This window comes from Panthera leo, chromosome E2 (genome assembly GCF_018350215.1).
Source record: "Panthera leo isolate Ple1 chromosome E2, P.leo_Ple1_pat1.1, whole genome shotgun sequence".
NCBI classification, from domain to species: Eukaryota; Metazoa; Chordata; class Mammalia; order Carnivora; family Felidae; genus Panthera; species Panthera leo.
Window position 1 is genome coordinate 11,903,635 of NC_056693.1, and position 22,290 is coordinate 11,925,924.

The following is a 22,290-nucleotide window of genomic DNA, read 5'->3' on the forward strand; positions in this document are numbered from 1 at the left end:
ACCACAGAAGTGGGAGTGGGCCCAGCAGAGACCAGAAGACCCGCCCAGCTGAGCCCAGCCCAAACTGATAACCCTCAACATTGTAAGCTAAACCCATGGCTGTTGTTTCAAGCCATTAAATTTTAGCGGGGCCGGGGGGGGGGGGGGGGGGGGGGGGGAGTAGTTTGTTACACATCAAGTGCTAACTGATACACCTTTGGATTTTTTTTGTGTGTGCGTGTGTGTGTGGAAATCTTGGATCCTTATAGTAAATTCGTCCTTTTTTTTTTTTTTAATTTTTTTTTTAACGTTTATTTATTTTTGAGACAGAGAGAGACAGAGCACGAACGGGGGAGGGTCAGAGAGAGAGGGAGACACAGAATCTGAAACAGGCTCCAGGCTCTGAGCTGTCAGCACAGAGCCCGACGCGGGGCTCGAACTCACGGGCCGCGAGATCGTGACCTGAGCCGAAGTCGGCCGCTTAACCGACTGAGCCACCCAGGCGCCCCTCGTCCTTTTGTTTTTATTGAGCCACTTAAGTGAGGATCTTTTGCTGACAGCCCACGAATTTTAGGAAATACAGGCTACTTGTGTAGGTGGCTTCCCGGGGGTTGGTGAGCTGGGCAGATGGGAGGCTGGTAATTGGAGAGAGGGGAGAAAAGCGGTCCCCGGGACTCTCAACGAGACGAGAACATCCCACGGGCAAATGGTCAGGAGGGAGGGGGTCTCGACTGGAGCCCCCGGTAACTTCCTCTTTTCCCCAGCCCCGGGATGCTCTTGCCGCCTTCCTGGCATCACCTCTTAGGCTGGCAGACGGGTGCCCACTTTAGCAGCACATCCGCAGTCTTCGCCGGTGAATCCTACGACGGAGAGCGAGAAGTCGTCACCGTCATCGCCATCAACGTGGCTGACGTTTATTGAAGGTTTACCACGCACCAGGCACGATCTGCAGTGCTTTGGTCCTCCTGCCTCGCGTAATCCACACACTTCCCCTCTGAGGTAGCTATTACCACTGTCCTTGTTTTACAGAGGTGGTTAAAGGACCCGCTCAAAGTTCCGCAAGCTAGCGGACGAATGGCAGAGCTGGGATGCACCCAAGTAGCCTGGCTTTGGGGCCCGCGGCCTTAGCGACAAGCGGCAGGGGTCTCTCTTGCCCTGGGTGGGTGCGGTCGACGGGTGTGGGGCTTCCCCTCGGTCCATACCCCTCTTTTCCGAGGACTGCCCCTCCCCACCGAGAGGGTCAGGACAGCCATGCTTGTCCTCACGACCTCATCTCTAAGGCTGATGCTGTTTTGGAAAAGGCTGGTTCCTTCTGGCTGACGTCAGCAGTGTTTTGCCATCATAGGTCTGGGCCAAAATGGTAGAGGGAGGGGAAGTGACTCCTCCCGCCCACTCATGGGGGAGCAGGGACTGGATCCTCTAAGAACGTGGTTTTGGATTTGGATCTGGGTTTGGTTCAGAGTCAGCCATCTGTCAGCTGTGCGTCCTTGGGCCAGCTGAGGAGTTTCTCTGAGCTTTGGTTTACTCATTTGGAAAACGAGGCCAAGATTGTCCCCATCCCTCAGAGTAGCTGGGACTTGAAGGCTCCCGGGGCTTACGCAGGATGAGCTGACAGGTGAGCATGATGCAGGGGCTCAGGGAGCAGCCTGGCCCTCCCCCACCCCTGCCTGGGACTCGCGGACTGGAGACCTGGCCCCAGCCTCTCCCAGCTGATCCACAAGGCCTTTGCAAACCACGTCAGCTCGCAGTGCACAAGCAACGGAGGCTTGTGCTGTTGTGGCGGGAAAAGAGGCGGGGTAGGGTAGGGCGAGAACTAGGAGTGAGGCAGGGTTCTGGGTTCGAACCCCTCCTCTCCGGCTGCGGGGTCTGGGCCCAGCCACGCCTCCCCGAGCCTGGGTTTCCTCTTTGACACACACAAGATCTTCTTTCCTGTCCGTGACCCCCAACCCCATCCGCCGAGCTCTTGTGGAAACGAAATAGAATCATGTTTAGCAAGCACATAACCGTAAGATATTACAGTATTGGGAGCATAGCTAACACATCTAGGATTAGAATGCGAGTCAGACGTAAGTCAGATCCTGTCCCTCTTTGCTCGAAACCCTCCATTGCTCTCAGGTCACTAAGGACAAAAGCCAAGTCCTTGCATGGCCCACAAGACCTTATACCGCCTGTCCACCTCCACCCCCCTTCCTCTCTCTTCTCCCCTCTCTTCTTCCCCTCTCTTCCCTACTTCTCCTTTCTCACACCACTCCAGCCATGCTGGCCTCTTTGCTGTTGCTGGAACCTGCCGGGCAAGTCCTGCCTCAGGGCCTTTGCACAGGCGGCCGTATGCCCTTCTGCCAGACATCCCCTGAGCCATCCCTCCTTCGCTCAGTGTCTTTGCTCAGATGTCAGTTTCTCAGGGAGGCCTTCACTTAGTTCAATTGCGCCCCCTCCCCACCCTGGCCTCGCTTCCTGGCCTTATCAAGGCAGACCAGCTCCAGAATCGTCTTCTGTCTCTTTGTTCCCTGGGGGTCACCTCGGGCGGGTGCATCAGGGCTCAGAATCCTGAGTCTAAAGCTTCTTGGGACGAGGCTATCGGTTGGGCTTCTGTCTGGCTGCAGAGTGAGCTCTGTGTCTCGTGGGGGGCCGAGTGGACATCAGGAGGCGGACGGGGGTGAGGACAGGACATACCTTAGGCTCTGGACGATGGTGAAGCCCACACCTCCTATCAGCATCATGGCCCCCACATTTGCAGCCACCAGGAGGGCGACAGCAGCTCCCCCTGACACGGACAGAACGGGGTCTGGCTCGATGGGCTCAGCCTCTGTGGGTTCCACGTTGTCTTCTGGGGACCAAGAAGGGGTGAGACTGCACACCCCTGCCTCCCACCATGTCACCCCCTGAGTGTGTCTTCAGTCTGCCCCCTCTTCCCCACCCTCCGGTCTCTACCCCGGCCTCCCTCTGGCTCTTCTGCCTCTGTCTCTCCCCTCCCCCCGACCTCCCGGCCACACAGGGGCCAGAGGGTCTGTGGAAAGCTCAAATGTGACCCTGTTCCTCCCCTGCTCAGAACCTTGCTGTGGCTTCCCAGGGAGCAAGCGTCTCTCATTTTGGCCTTCGAGGCCGTGCCAGCTGGCGAACCTCATCTCTCTCTCCCCTCCACCTTTATAACCCGGTCTCATTGGACTCTGCCCAATTTTCCGAGCTCACCTCTCTCTCCTACTTCCAGGCCTTTGTGACCCTAGAATGCTAGTCCACCCACCCACCACCTTGGCCTGGATGATTCCTATGTATCCTAGTACCAGCTCAGTTGTCCCCTCCTCCGGGAAGCCCTCCCTGACCCCCTTGCTGGATCAGGTGCCCCCTTGGGTCCCACATCCCTTGGCTCCCCCACCCCAGCCTTGCCCACTCTGGTCACTACTGTCTGTGGACAGGGCTGCCTCCCACTGGTCTGTCCCCTCCTGCCCCCACCTCCCCGCGCTCAAACATTACTGTCTGCGGAAAGGGCCAGGGCTGTCTCCATCACCAGAATGTCCCCAGCACCACCCAGCACGGGCCAGTCACATAGTAGGTGGGCCAATAAACATCTCCTGAAAAGCTGATGAATGACTAAGGGGGTCTTGGAAGTGTCATCATTCTCAGTGAGCGTAGCAGAGTCACCGGCTGCTCTAAGATTTAAACTTTTTTTCTCCCAACGAATCACCCCAAAACCAAATCCTGAAGCTCCTACTGGACCCTGGGAAGCTGGGAAGGAAGAGGTGGCTGGGACCCCGCCAAGCCAGGCTTTCCAGCCCCCGCCCTTTCCGTGCTCTGGACCTTTGCTCGTGTGGATCCTGATGCCTAAGTACCTTCCCTGCTCCTCTGCTGACCAGGTCCTCTGTTTCATTCTCGCTCACCCGGAGTCACGTGTCCTCCGTGCATAAATACATGAAAAAGAATGTTCATGAGGATCGCGGCTATTTAAAGCACCTGCTTTTTTTTTTTTTTTTTTTTTTTTCTTTTTGAAGTGGGCTCCGCCCCCAGCTTGGGGCTTGAACTCCTGACTCTTAACGATCAGGAGTCACATGCTCCACCGACTGAGCCGGCCAGGCGCTAAACCACCTGTCTCTAACAGATGTTCTGCTGGTCTCATTCACATGTTATTTCTGGCCCTGAAAACAGTCTTGCAGACATTTACAAGTCACCCCGTCATACACAGGAGCAAAGGGAGACCTGCCCGGGGGGTGGGGGTCCACGTACGGTAACAGTCACGAAATTAATAACATGGACAACGCTAGTTGTAGCAATGATATTAGCTCGTGTTTACTGAGCGCCCGCTGTTATTTTGGGCTGTTCACCTGCGTCCTCGCTGAAAGCTCACAAGCACGCTTTGGGGCGGGCACTGGCGTTTTCTCAATTTGCAGACGAGGACCCTGAGGCCCAGAGAAGTCAAGGCACTGGTCCAGAGTCACACAGCTGGAAGAGGGGGAGCCAGGATCCAAATGCCAAAGCCCCCGCTCGGGACCACTCATCGTCACCTGCATTTTGTCACGGGTGTGGGCTCAGACTCCGAGAGGTCAGGCTCACACAGCCAGCAAACAGTCGGAGTCGGGACCCAGATGGCTGGCTCCAGATCCTGAGCTGAGCTTTTGCTAAGAGCTCATCTCTTTCTTCGGTAAAATGGGCTAATGATCCCCACTCTGCCGGGCAAGATGGGGGGACAGGATGACACCTTGGCTACGAAGGGTCTCCGAGTGGACTGCTCTGTGGTTGGCTCCAGGGAGCCAGGACAGCTGGCCACAGACCAGCAAGGGTGCAGAAGTCTGGGGTGGGGATGGGAGCGGGGGGGGGGGACTCACGTGGCAGCGAGATCGTCACAGGATTGGAGGGATACTCTCCCTGGCTGTTCTTGGCTGTGCACACATAGGTGCCCAGATGCCCCCAGGACAGCCTCCGGATGATCAGCATATTCCCAGTGTCGTAGGGCTCCCCGTCGAGGGTCCAGTGCAGCACGGGTGTGGGGGTGATGTGCGAGGCCAAACACTCCAGGATCACTGAGTAGTTGAGGTCACTCTGGATAATGCCCTGGACGGCACTGGGGAAGGTCAACAGCATCACCCCTCTGGAGCTGGCTGTGCAAACAGAGAGCAAGGCCACGTGGGTGGAGACCCCTCAGAGAGGCTGAGCATTTCTTTTGTCCACACAGAGGCATCCATCCATCCATGCATTCATTCATCCGTCAATAAATGTGTTTGGAGTTCCTGATCTGTGCCCAGCGTCGCTCCAGACATAGGGAGTAGCAGACCTGTGGGTCCCCACCCCCCAGCCCCTCGCCCTCACCACTTCCCACTGCCAGTAAGGCACCTGTTGCCCGAGCACTTTCCCTGTGGCTGCCAGGGCCCGCTGCGCCCGAGGAGAAAGCAGGCCAAAGTGTTGGGAAATGGACATACCCGGGGGGCAGCCGGTATATAAATATCCCAGCTCCCCCGCCCTCAGCTGGACCGGGGTGAGGCCAAGGAGCTGGGAGGAGTGGCTGGATTCTGGATTCGTTTGAAAGCAGAGCCCACAGGATTTGCTGATGCCTTGGAGAGAGAGAGAGTGAGGAGTCGAGGAGGCCTCCAAGGCCTGGGGCCTGTGCCACTGGCTGCCGCGAATTGCTCTTTGCAGAGATGGGGTGCATGTGATCTTCACAATAGTTTTCTTTCCGTATTTTTTCCGGGTCAAAGACTCGAGGTCCAGGGGTTCTTAGGCCCAGGCTTCACGGTCAGAGAGAGAGAGAGGCACAGCTAGTGTCTGAACCCGGGAAGTCTGATGTCGTGGTGAGTACGGGGAGCCTCCACGCTGAGCTGCTTTCCAATATCAGTGCGATATGGAAAAGTGAAAAGAACGTCAGCTCAACCAAAGAACTCATGGAAGGCTTCCTGGAGGAGGTGGTGTCTGAGCTAAGCCTTGCAGGAGGAGAAAGAGCCCATCGGGTGTAAGAGACAAGAATCAATGTAACAGCCGCCTGGGTGTGGCTCTTACCAGGAGCCAAGCACCATTCTTTTTTTTTTTTTTTTTAATTGTTTAATGTTTATTCACTTTTTGAGAGAGAGAGAGACACACGGAGGCTGAGCAGGGGAGGGGCCGAGAGAGAGGGAGACACAGGCTCCAGGCTCTGAGCTCTCAGCACGGAGCCTGACGCGGGGCTCGAACTCACGAGCCGCGAGATCGTGACCTGAGCCGAAGTCGGACGCTTAACCAACCGACTGAGCCACCCGGGCGCCCCTGCCGTTACGCCATTGCTGGTGCCCAGCATCACCCAGGACAGAGAAGGCACTAAAAAAGGATCGGACGTGTGCGTAACAATCAGCATTGGTTAAGTGTTTTGCTGAGTGGAAGGAAGTCCGAGCTTCTGTGTGAGGCCTTACAGGGCCCTGCACGGTCAGCCCCGTGGACCGCCGCTCTCTCTGCCTCCCCCCTAGCCGCACGGAAAAGCCAGCGGCCTCACAGGGCCCATGCCCTCTACGCGGCTCGGCTCACGGTTCCGCAGGCTTTCCAGATCTCTCTTTACCCCTCCAGCCTTGCCCAGGCTGTTCTCGCTGCCTGAGAACTCGGTCCCTCTCGGGGCCCACTCACCCTTGCCTAGAAGCTGCTCTGTCGCACGCCTGCGTCCTCTGCCGGCTTCCAGCACTGTGTCCTCAGCTGTCACGTGTCTGATGATCAGGTCGTCTTGGGTGTCCGGCGTCTCCTGGCCGCTGGTGTGGCCGGGCCCCGGGAGGCCCTCGCGGGGGAAGAGCGTGGTTTCCGGCCGGGTCTTGTGCTCTCGGAACCAAGAAGTGGAGAGAGCGCCATTGAGGCTTGCGGGGACGGGCAGGGGGGCACGGGCTCCTGCGGTCAAGGGCTCTGGAGACGCAGAGGAGGGCGGCTCCAAGGAGACAGAGCAGGTGCAGGATGCGATCAGGATACCTTGGAGGAGGAGGGGGGGAAGAGAGAGGAGAGAGCAGAGGGGGCAAATGGGACCAAGGGCGAGATGCTGCCCCAGCGGGTAACCCTTCCTGAGCTGGCGACAGTGAGTGTGGCACGCTGAGAGCTGATAACTGTGATGATGATAGGGACGATGTCGGAACGGAAGGGAACGTTCGCTGAGCACCTCCTATAAGCCAGATACTGTTCTGAGCGCCGAACACGTACTATCTCACTTACTCCTTCCGTCGACCCCTGCAAAGCGCACATCACCCAGGGTAACCGTGCAGATCTGCTGTCTCCCCTTCTCTGCCCTGCTCTGCTCCCCGAGAGGCTGACTCCCCTGAGCTGCCTCGTCGGGTCCCCTTGTCTTTTGCTTCCGGTTGGCCTCTGCTGGTGCGAGTGACGGCTCCCTCCCTGCTCCGTGGACATGGGGCGGCTGTGTCCCTCCACTAAGGCTGCCGTCGTGTGGCCCTGTCTATGCGCCACTCTCTTTGGGTCTTGGGGTCTGCTGGTCTTCTCGCGGCTCCTAGCACGCGGGAGGTAACAGCTTCTGCTGTGGCCAGCCTCAGGGTGCTGCACGATCCCAGGAGGGGTTGCCTTTACCCTGCTTCTACCTCCGCAGATCCTCCCTTTACTAACCTCCTCGCCCATTACTCCTTTTGAGAAGACCATCTTCCCGCCTCAACCCTGAGTAACACAACTGCCACACCCCCAGTAGGAGTGAGGAAATGGAAGCTCAGAGAACTGGAGACCATTGTCCAGGATGTCCTAGGTGGTACACAGCAGGGCTGTGATCCACAGGCAGTCGACAATCTTCTTTTTAAAGAAAAAAAATTTTTTTTAAATGTTTATCTTTATTTTTGAGACAGAGAGAGACAGAGCATGAGCGGGGGAGAGGCAGAGAGAGAGGGAGACGCAGGATCCGAAGCAGGCTCCAGGGTCCGAGCTGGCAGCCCAGAGCCCGACGCGGGGCTCGAACCCACGAACCACGAGCTCACAACCTGAGTCGAAGATGGACGCTTAACCGACTGAGCCACCCAGGTGCCCCTCAACGTTCTTCTTTTTAATGTTCATTTACTTTTGAGAGAGAGAGAGAGAGGAAAAAGGGGGGGTAGGGTGAGAGAGAGAGGGAGACATACCGGGAAAAATTATTTGCAACGGGTCTCACAGACCAAGAGCTCATTTCACTAATATATAAAAAGCTCCGAGATCTCAATAAGAGAAAATATCAGCAACCCAACGGAAGCATATACAAAGGATGTGGGCAGGCAAATCCATAGGAGAGAAAATTCAAATGTCTCTTGACCTAGGGAAAACATTCAGCCGTGCTCATAGTAAGAGAAACGCAAATTAAAACACACGGAGGTAACACTTTTCACCGATCAGGTTGGCAAAGATCCAAAAGGTCGATGATGTGTCATGTTGATGAGGCTGAGGGCAATGGGAAAGAACATCTTCTGTGTGGCTCATACAACCCCGTGCGGAGGACATGGGCTTTTCAGATTGAAAATTCCCATATCCTTTGACCCTGAGATTAAAGATCAGGGAATGTGTTCTATGGATTAACCTTTCCCAGTATAAAATGACTTCTGGGCAGGGTCATTTGCCACATCTTAGTTTTAATGGCTAAAGATTGGAAATATCCAAGTGGCCGTCCATAGGGAACCGATTTAATAAATTATGCTCCATTCACACAGCGGAACAAGACAGCTGTACGAAAAGGTGGGGAAGGTCTCCGGAACGCCGTGAACTAAGAGGGAGAGATCGCCAAAGTAAGCAGTTAAGATAGAAAGGCAGGCGGCTGGACGGTTCTTACGGTACGCTAACTTTGGTGTAAAAATGGGAGAAAAGTAAATCTGTAATATTTGCATTTCTTATAAACATATAGAGAAACTCTGGAAGGATGCACAAAGACAGTGGCCACCTGTGTGTGCCGGCAGGGGGGAGGGCGACCTTTTATATCCCTTTTATATATCTTTGAGATTTGAACCATGGGAATGTATAACCCATTCAACAAAATTAAGTAAAATTTGAATAAAGGAAATAAGAGAGCATAAACTATGTTCTCAGTAGTCTTACACACACACACACACACACACACACACACACATACACACACACACACACCCCAGAATGCAGGCTCCAGGACTGGACTGCCAGCATGGGGCACCTGGGTGGCTCAGTTGGTTAAGTGACTGACTTTGGCTCAGGTTATGATCTCATGGTTCGTGAGTTCGAGCCTCACGTCGGGCTGTGTGCTGACGGCTCAGAGCCTGCAGCCGCTTTGGATTGTGTCTCCCTCTCTCTCTCTCTGTCCCTCCCTGCTCACGCTCTGTCTCTCAAAAATAAATAAATGTTAAACACAATTTTAAAAAGCAGTATAATGAGTGGGAACCTTTTAAGGATCCGAAATGCCCCCTTACAGAACACAGGTGAAAGCATCAGCTCTCTTCCTGAATGAGAAGTGATGGCAAGGGTTGGAACAACTCCTCGGGCAGCATCATGGGAAACACAATGCTGTGCTCCGTAAGCGGCTGTGAGAGGTCAGCCAGGGCCCGGGCCCACAGTGCCAGGGCCCGGGCCAGATTCTCCCAGCCATTTCCTCACCGGGCCCCTCAACAGCTCTGAGGTCAGCACTAGTCTGTTTTACCGGCAGGGAAACTGAGACACCGTGAGCTTCGGTCTCAGACCCAAGGTCATAAGTGGCCAGCCGGGAGTCGTCCCACTATAGCGCCTTCTGGGTGGGTGATGGGCCTACTGCCTGCTTCGTACCTCCACTGATTTTATGTCTGAGTCGGCTGCTGGTAGGACTTTTCTGTTCCCCTGCTCGCAAGCCTTCCATGGCTCCCCAGCGCCCTCTGGACACAGTGCTGATACCCTCGCCTGGCACCCTCCTACACCTCCGTGCCCCTCTCGCCATCTTCCCTCATTCTCTGCATCGGAGAGACTGAACTCCGGGCAGTGGCTCGGGCCTCCGGGCCTTTGCACGTGCTGGTCTCCCTTCCTAGAATGCTGTTCCCCCTAACTCTTTATCTAGCGGTGATTCCAGTTTCTGCTCAGGTACCCCTCTTCTGGAGCCTTCCCTGACCCTCAGGCATGCTTGGTAATAGATACTACAGTGTCTGGGCAGGGACCTCAATAGATGGAGTGAGGCCTTGCTCTTTGCTGCAAAGTGACAGGAAGAAAGTGTTCTACCCAAGGACCTAGGTGTCGCTTTTTCTTTCCTTCCTTCCTTCCTTCCTTCCTTCCTTCCTTCCTTCCTTCCTTCCTTCCTTCTTTCCTTCTTCCTTCCTTCCTTCCTTCCTTCCTTCCTGTTATTTTTGAGAGAGAAAGATAGCACAAGTGGGGGAGGGGCAGAGAGAGGGAGAGAGAGACAATCGGTGTGGAGCCTGATGGGTGCTCGAACCCAGGAACCTTGAGATCATGACCTGGGCCAAAGTCAGATGCTTAACCTAAGGAGCCACCCAGGCCCCTCAGGGTGCTTTTCTATCTCTAGGGAAACAATTTGCATTCTTCTCCTTTTATGAATCACATGGCACAGGGATGCGATTTGCATAACAGGTGCCACATTTTTTCTGAGCTCTCATTTTGATTCTGACAGCTTTGGGAGGTCCTTCCCTGGCCACCCCCTCCCCAGCTTCAGGCCTGGGCCCTCGTCTTTGGAGACTCTCCCTGGGAGTGTCCTCTCTCTGTCCCCAACCCTTGGGTGAAGCCACCGTCCTTTCGCACCTGTTAGAAGCAGCCTCTTCCAGGCAGGGCTGTGGCTGGGGCCTCCGTCCAGAAGACACCTCATGCCGCGTTCTGTCTGGCGGCTGCAGAGGGGAGGTCGCCCCGTCTGGAGTGCGGCCTCCCTAGACAGACAGGCGGTTAAATTCTCAGCCTTGGTCCCGCCCCCGTCCTGGCCACAGCCCCGCCCCCTTCCCCGGGCTCCCGCGTTGGGCTGGAAATTGACCTCCCAGATCCGTGCCCTGTGCCCTTCGCTAGCACTGGGTTAGTGGTGGTGGTGGGTGGGGAGCACGCAGGGGCAGGATTCTGGGAGAAGGGGCTCTGGGGCTTTGTTCCCCTCCCTCTCTGCGCACCCTCCCCCCCCCCCCCCAACCCTGGGAGAATGATGAAGATGAAGGGTGGGGCAGGATTGTCCCGCCTCTGTTACTTCACATCAGAGGAGAGAAATGGCTAAAGGTCATCAGGTAAGAGGTAGTGGGGAGGAGGGGGGGGGGGGGCTCTTGCTTGCCTCCTGACTTTGCTCCAGCCTCCGGGACCATCAGCCCCGAGCCTCCACTTTTCTCCTCTCTGAAATGGGGATGTTGATCATCGAGGGGCCTCAGAGTCGGTGGGGCCAATGGACATCAGATACCCCGCAGAGTGCCTGGCATATAGTAGGTGTTCAATGAATCGGCAGTAGCTGTTACAATAATGCTAAGTATTGCTGTTGGTATCCAGGATGTCCTGGGGGCATGCTGGGAAGCCCTTTCTCGGGGCCTTGCTCATACGACATCCGGAATTTTGGCTTCTGGAAGGATAAGCCACAAAAGCTCCTTTCTCTCAAGTTTTTGACCCATTCTTTTCTCCTTAATACTTGTATCACTCAAACTAATAGCTGGTGTTTACTGAACACGTACCATATGGCGGGCACAGCACTTGCCCTTTAAGGCTTCTTGTCTGCCTGAATCCTCATGAGCAACCTCGAGGGCTCAGTGTGAGCATCCTCACTTTCCAGGGGCGCACAGAGGCTAAGTAACCCACCCAGCCTGACACAGCTATGCAACATGGCGTCTGTCGGTTCTCGGACGGGGCCACCTCAGGGCCTTAGCACTAGCCGCTCCCTTTTCTTAGCGCCTTACACAGATCAGTTCATATCTGACTGTATCTTATTGTTCCCATCTTAAATCAAATATGAACCCCTCAAAAGGACCCTCCCACATGCCTGCTGCAAGTCTGGCCTCCGCTTCTTGCCAGCAAGGTGCCCTGTTTTATTTTCTTTCCAGCATTTGCCCACTCATTTATCTCCTGTCTCCCCTCTCCCATGCCTTCTGGTCTAGAATGTCAGGAGGGTAGGGATTTTGTCTGAATTTGTCTGGATTTTTTTAGTGAATGAGTGTAACGGGTGTGTTGGAATTTGAACTCAGATCTGACTCAGCAGCTCGTGCCTTTCCCTCCCCGAGAGGTCCAGATTCTACGCTGGGGCAAAGTTTCACTCCCAGGTCTTTAAAAAGAGTCATTATCAGGTGACTTGGTTATATCTTTATGGGCATTGGCCATACTGCCTTTTTTTCATGGTTTTTGTGAAGGCCTGCTGGGGTAATTAGCCAGGCCAGGGGACTACCAATGTGTGATGAGCAAATATTTGCAACACAGTTAATAGCCATCTGTGGATGAGGAGTCTGTGGTTTCAGCTTGTCCAGCTTTCAGGGTAATAGCGCCTGGAGTTTCCTTTGAAAACCAGCCTTCTCCTGGTTCCAGGGAGAGGAAGCCCGGGTGTCGTCAATCAGAGCACTTCATCCTCCAACCACAGTGACTGGGGGAGGGCTGGACACGTGACTGAAGTGTAACCGACAAGGAGAAGGAGAAGGAGAAGACGACGACGACAACGGCAGAGGAGGAGGACGAGAAGAAGGAGAAGGTGGCAATTCACCTTTATGGAATTTCTCTCCCCAAAACCCAGCGCCCCAGTCTAAGTAGGAGAAACACTTAGCCAAACCTAAATTGAGGGACATTCTACAAAATAGCCTGCATTCCTTCCAGTGGCCACAGCCGAGAACTTGTTCGCAAAGGAGACTCAGGAGATGTGAGAACTAAATGAATGTGGGATCTGGGATCGGATCCCGGGAACAGAAGAAGGACATTAGTGGAAATGTTGGTGAAATCTGAATAATGTCTAGAGTTAAAAAAAAAAAAAAAAAAAAAAAAAAAAACAAGTCCCACTCGGAGGAGACAGTCACGATAATTTCCAGCATTTACCGAGAACTTGACTCTGAGTGGGGCACAGTACGGGCAGGTGTCGCCACTCTCCCGGTACAGAGGAGGAAAGCGAGGCACAGAGAGCGTAGCCGACTTATCCGGGGCCACGCAGCTCGTAGATGGCTGGGCAGACCCAGGCTCCGGACTCTGGAGCCCATGATCTTAAACCTTATATACACCTTTGGGCCTCCTAACATCCATAGGTGTTAGATATTCTTTCCGTTTCTTCCCACAGGGAAACAGAGATACAACTTATGTGGTTAAATACGTTGTCCAAGGCCAGACTCTCCTAAGTCACACTCACCCCAAGCCGGTCTCACTTCCTCCCATCCTTGGACAGTGAGTTCCCTGAGACACAAAGGTCCTGTTTTCCGGCTTCTTGAGCCCTTGTGACATCATTCGCCTCTCCTGTTGTGTGTTCTGTGTTGTGTGTGCCAAGAGGCCCCCCCCACCCCCGTCCTGCCAGGGGCTAGGGTTGGATGGTGGGGGGACGTCTTACTCCATATGTTTTGTGTTTCCATGGAAGGACTGTTCAGAGGCAACCCGAGCTCCCTCCAGGGGGTTTGGAAATATCTGCCTACCTTTGGGTTGTCACAGGGCCTGAGGACAGAAGGGTGTTGACATGTACCGGACTAAACAGCCTGCAAGAATATGCGGCACTGTCCTTTATGGCAGAGACTCGTGTCGCCTAAAATGCCAGTAGAGCCCCAGTTAGAAACCTGGAGTTGGAATAAGGCTCCGGCTTTTGTCCTCCCGTCCCTGTTAGGCTGATGAGCCTGGGAGAGGAAATGGAGCTTTGTGTGGTTCGGACCCAATCCCTCCGTTTTTTATTTGATTTTATTTTTAAATGGTTATTTATTTTTGAGAGAGAGAGTACCAACAGGGGAGGGACAGAGAGAGAGAGACACAGAATCCGAAGCAGGCTCTAGGCTCTGAGCTGTCGGCACAGAGCCCGACGCGGGGCTTGAACCCATGAGCCGTGAGATCATGACCTGAGCCGAAGTCGGACGCTTAACTGATTTTAAGTCTCCCCTCCAGTTGCCAGTAGAAAAGAGGATGCAAAGACACCGGAGAGTATCTGGAGCTTTTCCTGCAAAGCAGGCAGGAAAAGACCAGATACGGGTTTCCCCCTGGATGTCGGAGGCTGCAGACAAAATGTCCCAGGGGTTTTAGATTGTGGATTCATTCGCTCAAGCCTTCCTTCTTCCGATCTGCCTTTCCGTGCTACCGAGGCTGGGAAGCTAAAACCACGCTGCCTCGCTTCCCTCGAAGCCAGGGCTCTGCCAGTCTGACCCACTGCATGAGATCCGGAAAGGGGAAGTGAACTGGTGGCTATGCTTATGTTTCTGCCACGGATTTCGACAAGCACCGTCAGGTAGAGGCTGTGTCTTTTTCTGGGGCATCAGCAGCAGCTGGCTTCGTGCATTTGGAGGGGCTCTTATCTGAGTGCATCTAGCAAGCGTGGTCTGGTTCTGGAGCCGACAAGTCCGGTAGCGGAGTAGAAATGTGAGTTCCCACATTTCTATGCTGGGGGAGGTAGCAGCTCCTCCAGCGGGTCAGTTCTGTGGCTTCAGAACTGGGGGGGAGCTGGGGGGGGGGCGCTGATGGAATCGGCTTCCTTTTCCTTCCCATCAGAGAGCACCCAGCTGTCTTCCCCTGGGGTGGGTCTGTCTCCTTGAGCCTCTCAGAGTGGGAACCAACCCAATCTGAAATCAGATGCACAAGAATGTCGCAGCACCAGACCCAGTCTCCCAACGTTTAGAAAGTCCAGGTTGCGGGGGCATCTGGGGGGGGGCTCAGTCGGTCGAGCATCTGACTCTTGATTTCGGCTCACATCGTGATCTGGGGGTTGTGGGATCTGAGCTGTGCGTGGAGCCTGCTCAGGGTGCTCTCCCTCCTCCCCCTGCTCCTCCTCTGCTCGCTCTTTCTCTCTCTAAAATAAAAGAAAAAGAAAATAAGAGGCATTAGCCTTTCCCACGTGAAAGCAATTTTCTCACGTTCCCGTTTCCGTCACAGCCCACAGAAGGGTAGGAGGGAAACACGAATTCAAGTGACACAACACTGTTTCAATAAACAGGGCAAGCAGCATTATGATGTTCCTTTTTTTTTTTTTTTTTTTTTTTAGCTCCACGAGGGTGGCGGAAGAGAGACGTGACAATGAAAATTCCCAAGTCTTTGCACCTTTCAGGAAAAGAGAGCGTCGGCGTAGGTCGTACTAGCTAGGGCAGCAGGTCATTAGTTAAGACAACCGGTCCAGATTTGGGAGGTGTTAGGGACCAACTTGTGGTCCCTGCCCCCCCATTCCTATGTTGAACCCCCAAATTCCAATGCGACCATATGGAAGACAGGACCTTGAAAGAGGCGATTAATTTTAACTGGGGTCGTGAGGGTGGAGCCCTAATCCGATAGGATTGGAGCCCTCGTAAGAAGACCAGACAACACCAGGGATATGTGCACACCGGGCAAAGGCCGTGTGAGGACGCAGCGAGGTGTTGCCTATCTACCAGCCAAAGAGGGGCTTCAGGAGAGACCAACGCTGCCAGTACTGATCTTGGACTTCCAGCCTGAGAAAAAAGATTTCTGATGTTTAAGCCACCAAGTATATCCGGTAATATTGTGTCGTGGGAGCTCTAGCAAACTAATACGGGAGGGGACAGGTGGCTGTCGGAGGATGAAGCCACACCAGTCTCTGAAGTCTAGGGGTCTTATAAATAAGACTCCTTTGTCAGAAATACATTCACAAGGACGGTTTCATGAGGGAGGGAGGGAGGCTCTGCTTTCCTGAAGGTGCAGGAGAAGTCGGAATATTTTCTCTTTCTCGCATTCCTGAGGTCTTTGTTACCCGCAGTCAGAACAGTCAAGAGTTTCCAGGCAAGGTCTCAGACTTTCACGATGCAAAGGAAGTGAGTGCTAGGATTTAGGGGGAAAGTTTTCCATTAGCAATAATCGTGCCTCAGATACACCGTTGGCTAGGTTACTGCCACTGTGGAAAGCTGTGAATAATAGGACTGTTAATAAATACACACAAGGCGTGCAACGTTTTTCACCCACCAAGGTAAAGAAACAAAGCAGGACAGAAAAATAAAAAATTTGGCTTGAGTTGTTCCAGGCCGGCTTTGAACCTGGGCCATCTTTTGGACTTGCTAGCCTGTCACTTTATATCCCGTTTGGAGGTTAATGGTGATATTCCACAAGCCCAAATTTTGGAAAATATCTACATCTTCACAACTGCCTCCCCTCTCAGGGGGCTGCGTTTGAAAAATTCTTGTCTTCTTGCAAAGTTGAGGAGTCTACAATGACGACAACTCCAGTGCTCAAACCTTACTGGGGGTGGGGGGTGGGCTTCTTCCCCTTAAATGTCCATCTTGTATTTTAAAACATTTCCATGGACATTCCATCTCGCCACCTGTGCCCCTGCTCCTCGCGCTGTCCCCTGCTCCACCGAGCCTGGGCTACGATCATGTGAGAAAACCAGCCTTCAAAAACATCAGTTTGGATGCTTCTGGCCGCAGAAGTCGGGTGCCCCAACGCAAAACGGTTGGAAACTCGGACACGCACTACTGGATGTAGCGGGCATTCCAATGGCGGCGCAGTTCCCGGGCTGGTTAACACGGTGGGTCAGCGATGGCCCTGAAACCCCGGGTTCTGCGTCTCCCTTCCGGGCTCTCAGCGAACTGAACCACAAGGCCAACTCCCCACGCAGACCAAGATGACCGCCACGTGCACCAACCACGCCAGCGGAAGACCGTTCCCAGGTGTCTTCAAGAGCCAGTAAGATATTTCCCATCAGCACCCACCGCAGACGTCCTCTCACTCGGCATTGGCCAGAACCAGGTCACATGACCGGTCCTGGGAATGGGAGCATCTGATTGGCTCAGCCTTTGGCCAATCAGGATTTGTCCCTTCTGAGCCGGCTTCGGTCTTGAAGCTCCGGCCCAGAGGAGGAGGAAAGGAGCCTTCCCGCCGCGCTGGGGCTCGTTTGGCAACCAGGGTGCGGGATGGTGGGTGCCGCCGAGGCTTCCCAACTGCCTCCGCCAGCCTCCCAACCTTGCAGCATCTGAGGGGGGCCTCCGGCCCCCCAAGCCCAGTTCACAGCCTCTCTCCCCAGCCTCATGCTCTTCTGGCTGCCTTCCCTAACCCGGAAAAGCAGCCTCATGGAGACATCTAGCTGGGGAGGCGGGGACTGGCGCCTCCCGCCCACAGCCACGGGGATGAGCCCTCCTGAAAGTGGGTCTTTTACCCCCAAACACGCCTTCGGTTGAGTTAACTGCAGCTTCGCCCCTCATCCTCACGAAAACTCACGAGAGGCCCCGAGTCAGCGCTGTCCAGGTAAGCGGCCCCCCAACTGCTGACACACAGGCGTCCTCGTAACTTTGCAAGCCACGGATTTTCCGAGCGGTTTGTTACCCAGCGGTCGATGCACCCCGATACGAGGACACCAGGCAGATGCAACGAGGTGGTATAGACGTATTGGAGTAGGGGGCACACCTAATTTCAATGCTCTCCGTTACTAATTAAATTTTTACTATGGTTTATCATACTCCGTCCCCCCTCCCCCGCAGAGATTTAAAGTCAGTCCCTTACACGTGCGCTTAGGCTGAACTGAGAGCCACGCTCCGGTCCTTGGGGGGCGGGAAACAACACCCAAATGGAAACGTAATGTGAGCTCTACATGTTTTAAAATTTGCTAGCAGTGACGTTAAAAAGCAGAAAGACAGGATAACAGGTTATTTTCACCTGTTTGGCACCGCTGACTTAATACTGATTTCAGGTGGCCGTCATTTGGTGGCTTTGGATTAGTAGCTGTATTGATTTTTTTTTTTTAACGTTTATTTATTTTTGAGACAGAGACAGAGCATGAATGGGGGAGGGCCAGAGAGAGAGGGAGACACAGAATCAGAATCAGAAGCAGGCTCCAGGCTCTGAGGCATCAACCCAGAGCCCGATGCGGGGCTCGAACTCACGGACCGCGAGATCGTGACCTGAGCTGAAGTCGGACACTTAACCGACTGAGCCACCCAGGCGCCCCGGATTAGTAGCTGTATTGAAACCAGATGTAACCAATATATATTGAGTTGTGAGAATCCTTGAAAACTGTTCCTTGAAACTTGGGTATTATGAGCTATTCACTAAAGAGAAACTAGGCGAGACTATAATATCTTCATATATCTGGAGAGTCACTGATTTTAGTGTTCCTTACCAAAAGTGGATAGCCTTGACACGCTTTTTTAAAGTTTTTACTTAAGTTCTCGTTAGTTACCATACAGTGTCATATTAGTTTCAGGTGTGCAATATAGTGATTCAGCAATTCCATACATCACCTGGCACTGATCGTGACAAGTGCCCTCCTTAATCTCCATCACCTATCTCACCCATCCCCCACCCCACCCCCACCTCCCTTCTGGTAACCATCGGTTTTCTATAGTTGAGTCTGTTTCTTGTTTTGTCTCTTTCTTTTTATTTCTCTTTGCTAGTTGTTCTCTTTCTTAAGTTCCACATCGGAGTGAAATAATATGGTATTTGTCTTTTTCTGACTTAGTATAATACTCTCTAGCTCTGTCCACGTGGTCGCAAATGGCAAGATTTCATTCTTTTTTATGGCTGGCTTACCCTGCATATATACATAATTATATTTATATATATACACATATATGTGTGTATATATACACATATATAAATATATAAATATGAGTATATTTTTATTTTTTTAACTTGGAATTTATTGTGAAATTGGTTTCCATATATATACGTGTATATTGTGAAATTTATTGTGAAATTGGTTTCCATATATATGTGTATATGTACATATGTATATAAATATATAAATATGAGTATATATATATTTATTTTTATTTTTTTAACTTGGAATTTATTGTGAAATTGGTTTCCATATATATGTGTATATATACATATATATAAATATATAAATATGAGTATATATATTTTTATTTTTTTAACTTGGAATTTATTGTGAAATTGGTTTCCATATATATGTGTATATTGTGAAATTTATTGTGAAATTGGTTTCCATATATATATGTGTGTATATATACATATATAGAAATATATAAATATGAGTGTATATATACTTGTTTTTATTTTTTTAACTTGGAATTTATTGTGAAATTGGTTTCCATACAACACCCAGTGCTCATCCCAACAGGTGCCCTCCTCAGTGCCCATCAGCCACCCTCCCCTCCCTTCCACCCCCCATCAACCCTCAGTTTATTCTCAGTTTTCTTTTTTTTTTAATTATTTTTTAACGTTTTATTTTTATTTTTGGGACAGAGAGAGACAGAGCATGAACGGGGGAGGGGCAGAGAGAGAGGGAAACACAGAATCGGAAGCAGGCTCCAGGCTCTGAGCCATCAGCCCAGAGCCCGACTCGGGGCTCGAACTCACGAACCGCGAGATCGTGACCTGAGCCGAAGTCAGACGCTCAACCGACTGAGCCACCCAGGCGCCCCTATTCTCAGTTTTTAAGAGTCTCTTATGGTTTGCCTCCCTCCCTCTCTTTTTTTTTTATATTTATATATATGTGTATATATATACAAACACACACACACCACATCATCTTCCCCCGTCTTTTCTAGGGTTAGAGTTAGGGTTAAAAGAAGGGTATTTGCCTGGCATCTGCAGTTTGAGCCCTCTCCCGTGCTCCGATGTACAAAACCTCAGACTTCTGCTGGGGTGAGCCCGGGCCTGGCAGGCATCCACCAAGATGAAGTAAGGAGGGGACTGGGGGCTCTAAATGCTTTTAAAATAGATATTCAATTGGTTCTTGTGTTTTTATCTCTACTCTCACACCATTTTCAGAACTATTACCAATTCCTTTTTTTTTTGTTTTCAAGTTTATTTTGAGAGAGGGGAGGGCGGGAGGGGCAGAGACAGCGAATGCGAAGCAGGCTCTGAGTTGTCAGCGTGGAGCCGGATCCAGGGCTTGACCTCATCAACCGCAAGATCATGACCTGAGCTGAAACCACGTGTCGGCCACTTAACCGACTGAGCCACCCAGGTGCCCCAGAAATATTACCAATTTTCAAATATTTGGGGTTTTCAGAATAACCAGGCTTCTCATATATGTGTGTGTGTGTGTGTGTGTGTGTGTGTGTATTTTTTTTTATCGTGTGTTTAGGAACCCACTTTCTCAGATCTAGGGTGAGGGTTAGGGTGACTGGTATGTGCTTGATATAGTACAGTTCAAAGACCTCTCCAGAGGGTTAGGGTTTAGGGCTTAGGGGGTAGATTGGGGTTACCGTTAGGGTATGTGACACGCTTCAGAAAAATGTACGGGTGCTCACAGAGATTCATACTCCTAGAGACTTCTAGCCTATGAGTCAATGCTAGAAAACAACAACTCCATTGACCGCTTCTTCCTTGAATTATTTTCTATTGTCCAGAGGAAACGGGTGACATCTTTTGCCTGGTATTTGAAGTCCTTTGTATTTTGACTTTTGTTGACCTTTCCATGGTGAATTTCTGCCAGGGTACGTGGAGGCATGTGCTCCATATGTGGCCACGCCCACAACCCCCCAATTATTTAGCAGGCAAAATCTACCTCAACTTCCTCTACAGCCCCTTTGATAAGGCTCCACTGACGCCCCCCCCACCCCGCCCCAGGCGCTGTATTTCTGCTTTCGTGGTGCCCATCACATTTAGCTGAGGGAATGCCTCCGCAGCTACTCTGGACTACCAAGAGTAAGGGTACTGCTGTGTTCAGCCATGCATCCCAAAGCCCCAGGCAGGGACCCACAGGAAGCCCTGAGCACATATCTAATTGATTGGTATAAGCAGTGTATTATACGTCAGAGAGCTAATTTTCACTCCTGGGTATCAGAATCATCAGAGCTTTGTGAACGTACAGGTAGCTGGGCTCCATACTAGACCCACTAAATCATCTTTCAAGGGTGGGTCTAAGGTTTGTGCATTTGGGGGCAGAAGCCCCAAGGATGATTTTTTTTTAATGTTTATTTTTGAAAGAGACAGAATGAGCGGGGGAGGGGCAGAGAGAGAGGGAGACACAGAATCTGAAACAGGCTCCAGGCGCTGAGCTGTCAGCACAGAGCCCGACGCGGGGCTCAAACTTACAAACTGTGAGATCATGACCTGAGCCGAAGTCAGATGTCCAACTGGCTGAGCCACCTAGGCGCCCCTCCACTGATGATTCTAAAGTGGTAATAATTGGGGCACCTGGGTGGCTCAGTCGGTTAAGCATCCAACTTTGGCTCAGATCATGATCTCACGGTTCATGGGTCCGAGCCCCACCTCGGGCTCTGTGCTGACAGCTCAGAGCCTGGAGCCTGCTTGGGATTCTGTGTCTCCCTCTCTCTCTGCCCCTCCTCTGCTCACACTCTATCTCTCAAAAGTAAATAAATTAAAAAAAAAATCATGAAGTGGGAACAATGGAGTTTGTAAAAAGATCAGAGCAGACCAGAACTGCCAGGGAAAGTTGGTAGAAGGGCCACGTACCAAACTTTGAAGTTCGGGGAAAGATAGATAAAATTCAAAACAAAACAAAACAAAAAAACAGAGCTGAAGTACAGACATAAACGTAAAGATGACAGTATGGAGACCAGTTTTTTGAAAAGAACAGGCCCTGATTATGGGGACTTTGAAAATCTGCGCACACTTGGGCAGTCAGCAGAGCCCGACAGTCTTAGAGACGGGCACATCGCCAAATCACGTTGTCATGGCAAGTGCGTGCTCAGAAAGAGGGAAGCTTGCTTCTGAAAAAGAACGAGGAAGGCCTCGTTGGTAAGAAACTATTTCCGTGAAGGTCTTGCCTCAGAAATTTACGAATTGAATCATGGAGTTTTTACAACTAAAAATACATCTTGATCCTCTGTGCTGAAGTGGAATTCCGTAGAGTACGAGTCCCCCCCCTTGAAAAAAAGAAATGGTTCCGTAGTTAAATAAATTTGGGATCAAAACCACAAAAGAAACAGGCAGACTTAATTTTAATAATCTATTTTATTTAACGCGCTGTATCCCAAACATTGTCATTTCAATAGTCAACGTAAAAAATTACTGAGATGCTTTACTTTCTTTTTAAGTTTGTTTGTTGATTGATTGAGGAAGAGAGTGCAAGAAGGAGAGGGTCAGAGAGAAGAGAGGGAGAGAGAGAGAGATCTCTCTTTTATAATCTTTTACAAAGATGCCTTCCAAAAGGCAGTTCTAGCCGTGCGCCTGCCTGATGGTTTAGGGACACCACGAGAGGGGTACAGCCCTGCCTTTGCCCCTGCTGTTCCCTTGGCCTGGAACACCCTTCCCCTTTTCTCTGGGTGTCCGAAAGCTACCTGATGGTTTCCACTCTCTACTCCGCCCCCCCCCCCCCCCCCCCCCCCAATTCCTCTTCCGTAGAGAACTGGTCAGAACACTAACAAATGTGGCCAAGGGACTGGTTAGTGCTTATAGTCCCAGGAGTGCCCCACGGGTCAGGACACC

The 22,290-nt window shown here is 52.0% G+C and overlaps 2 protein-coding genes across 2 annotated transcripts in view; one reads left to right on the forward strand and one right to left on the reverse strand.

The window, feature by feature from the left end:
• Positions 1-484: 484 nt before the first annotated feature.
• On the reverse strand, positions 485-11,203 carry IGSF23 (immunoglobulin superfamily member 23). The gene is made up of 6 exons (XM_042918222.1): positions 11,120-11,203; positions 10,615-10,736; positions 6,556-6,885; positions 4,797-5,069; positions 2,653-2,806; positions 485-839 (listed from the first exon to the last, which is right to left on the reverse strand). Exons 2-6 carry the CDS (start codon positions 10,676-10,678, stop codon positions 806-808), a joined length of 855 nt encoding a protein of 284 aa, XP_042774156.1. The 5' UTR covers positions 10,679-10,736; positions 11,120-11,203; the 3' UTR covers positions 485-805.
• Positions 11,204-15,620: 4,417 nt separating this feature from the next.
• The window catches only part of CEACAM20 (CEA cell adhesion molecule 20), a 65,770-nt gene continuing 59,100 nt past the window's right edge, over positions 15,621-22,290 (forward strand). Inside the window, exon 1 of the mRNA XM_042918212.1 lies at positions 15,621-17,175. The gene's annotated coding sequence lies outside the window, so the exon portion shown is untranslated. The remainder of the gene's footprint in view (positions 17,176-22,290) is intronic.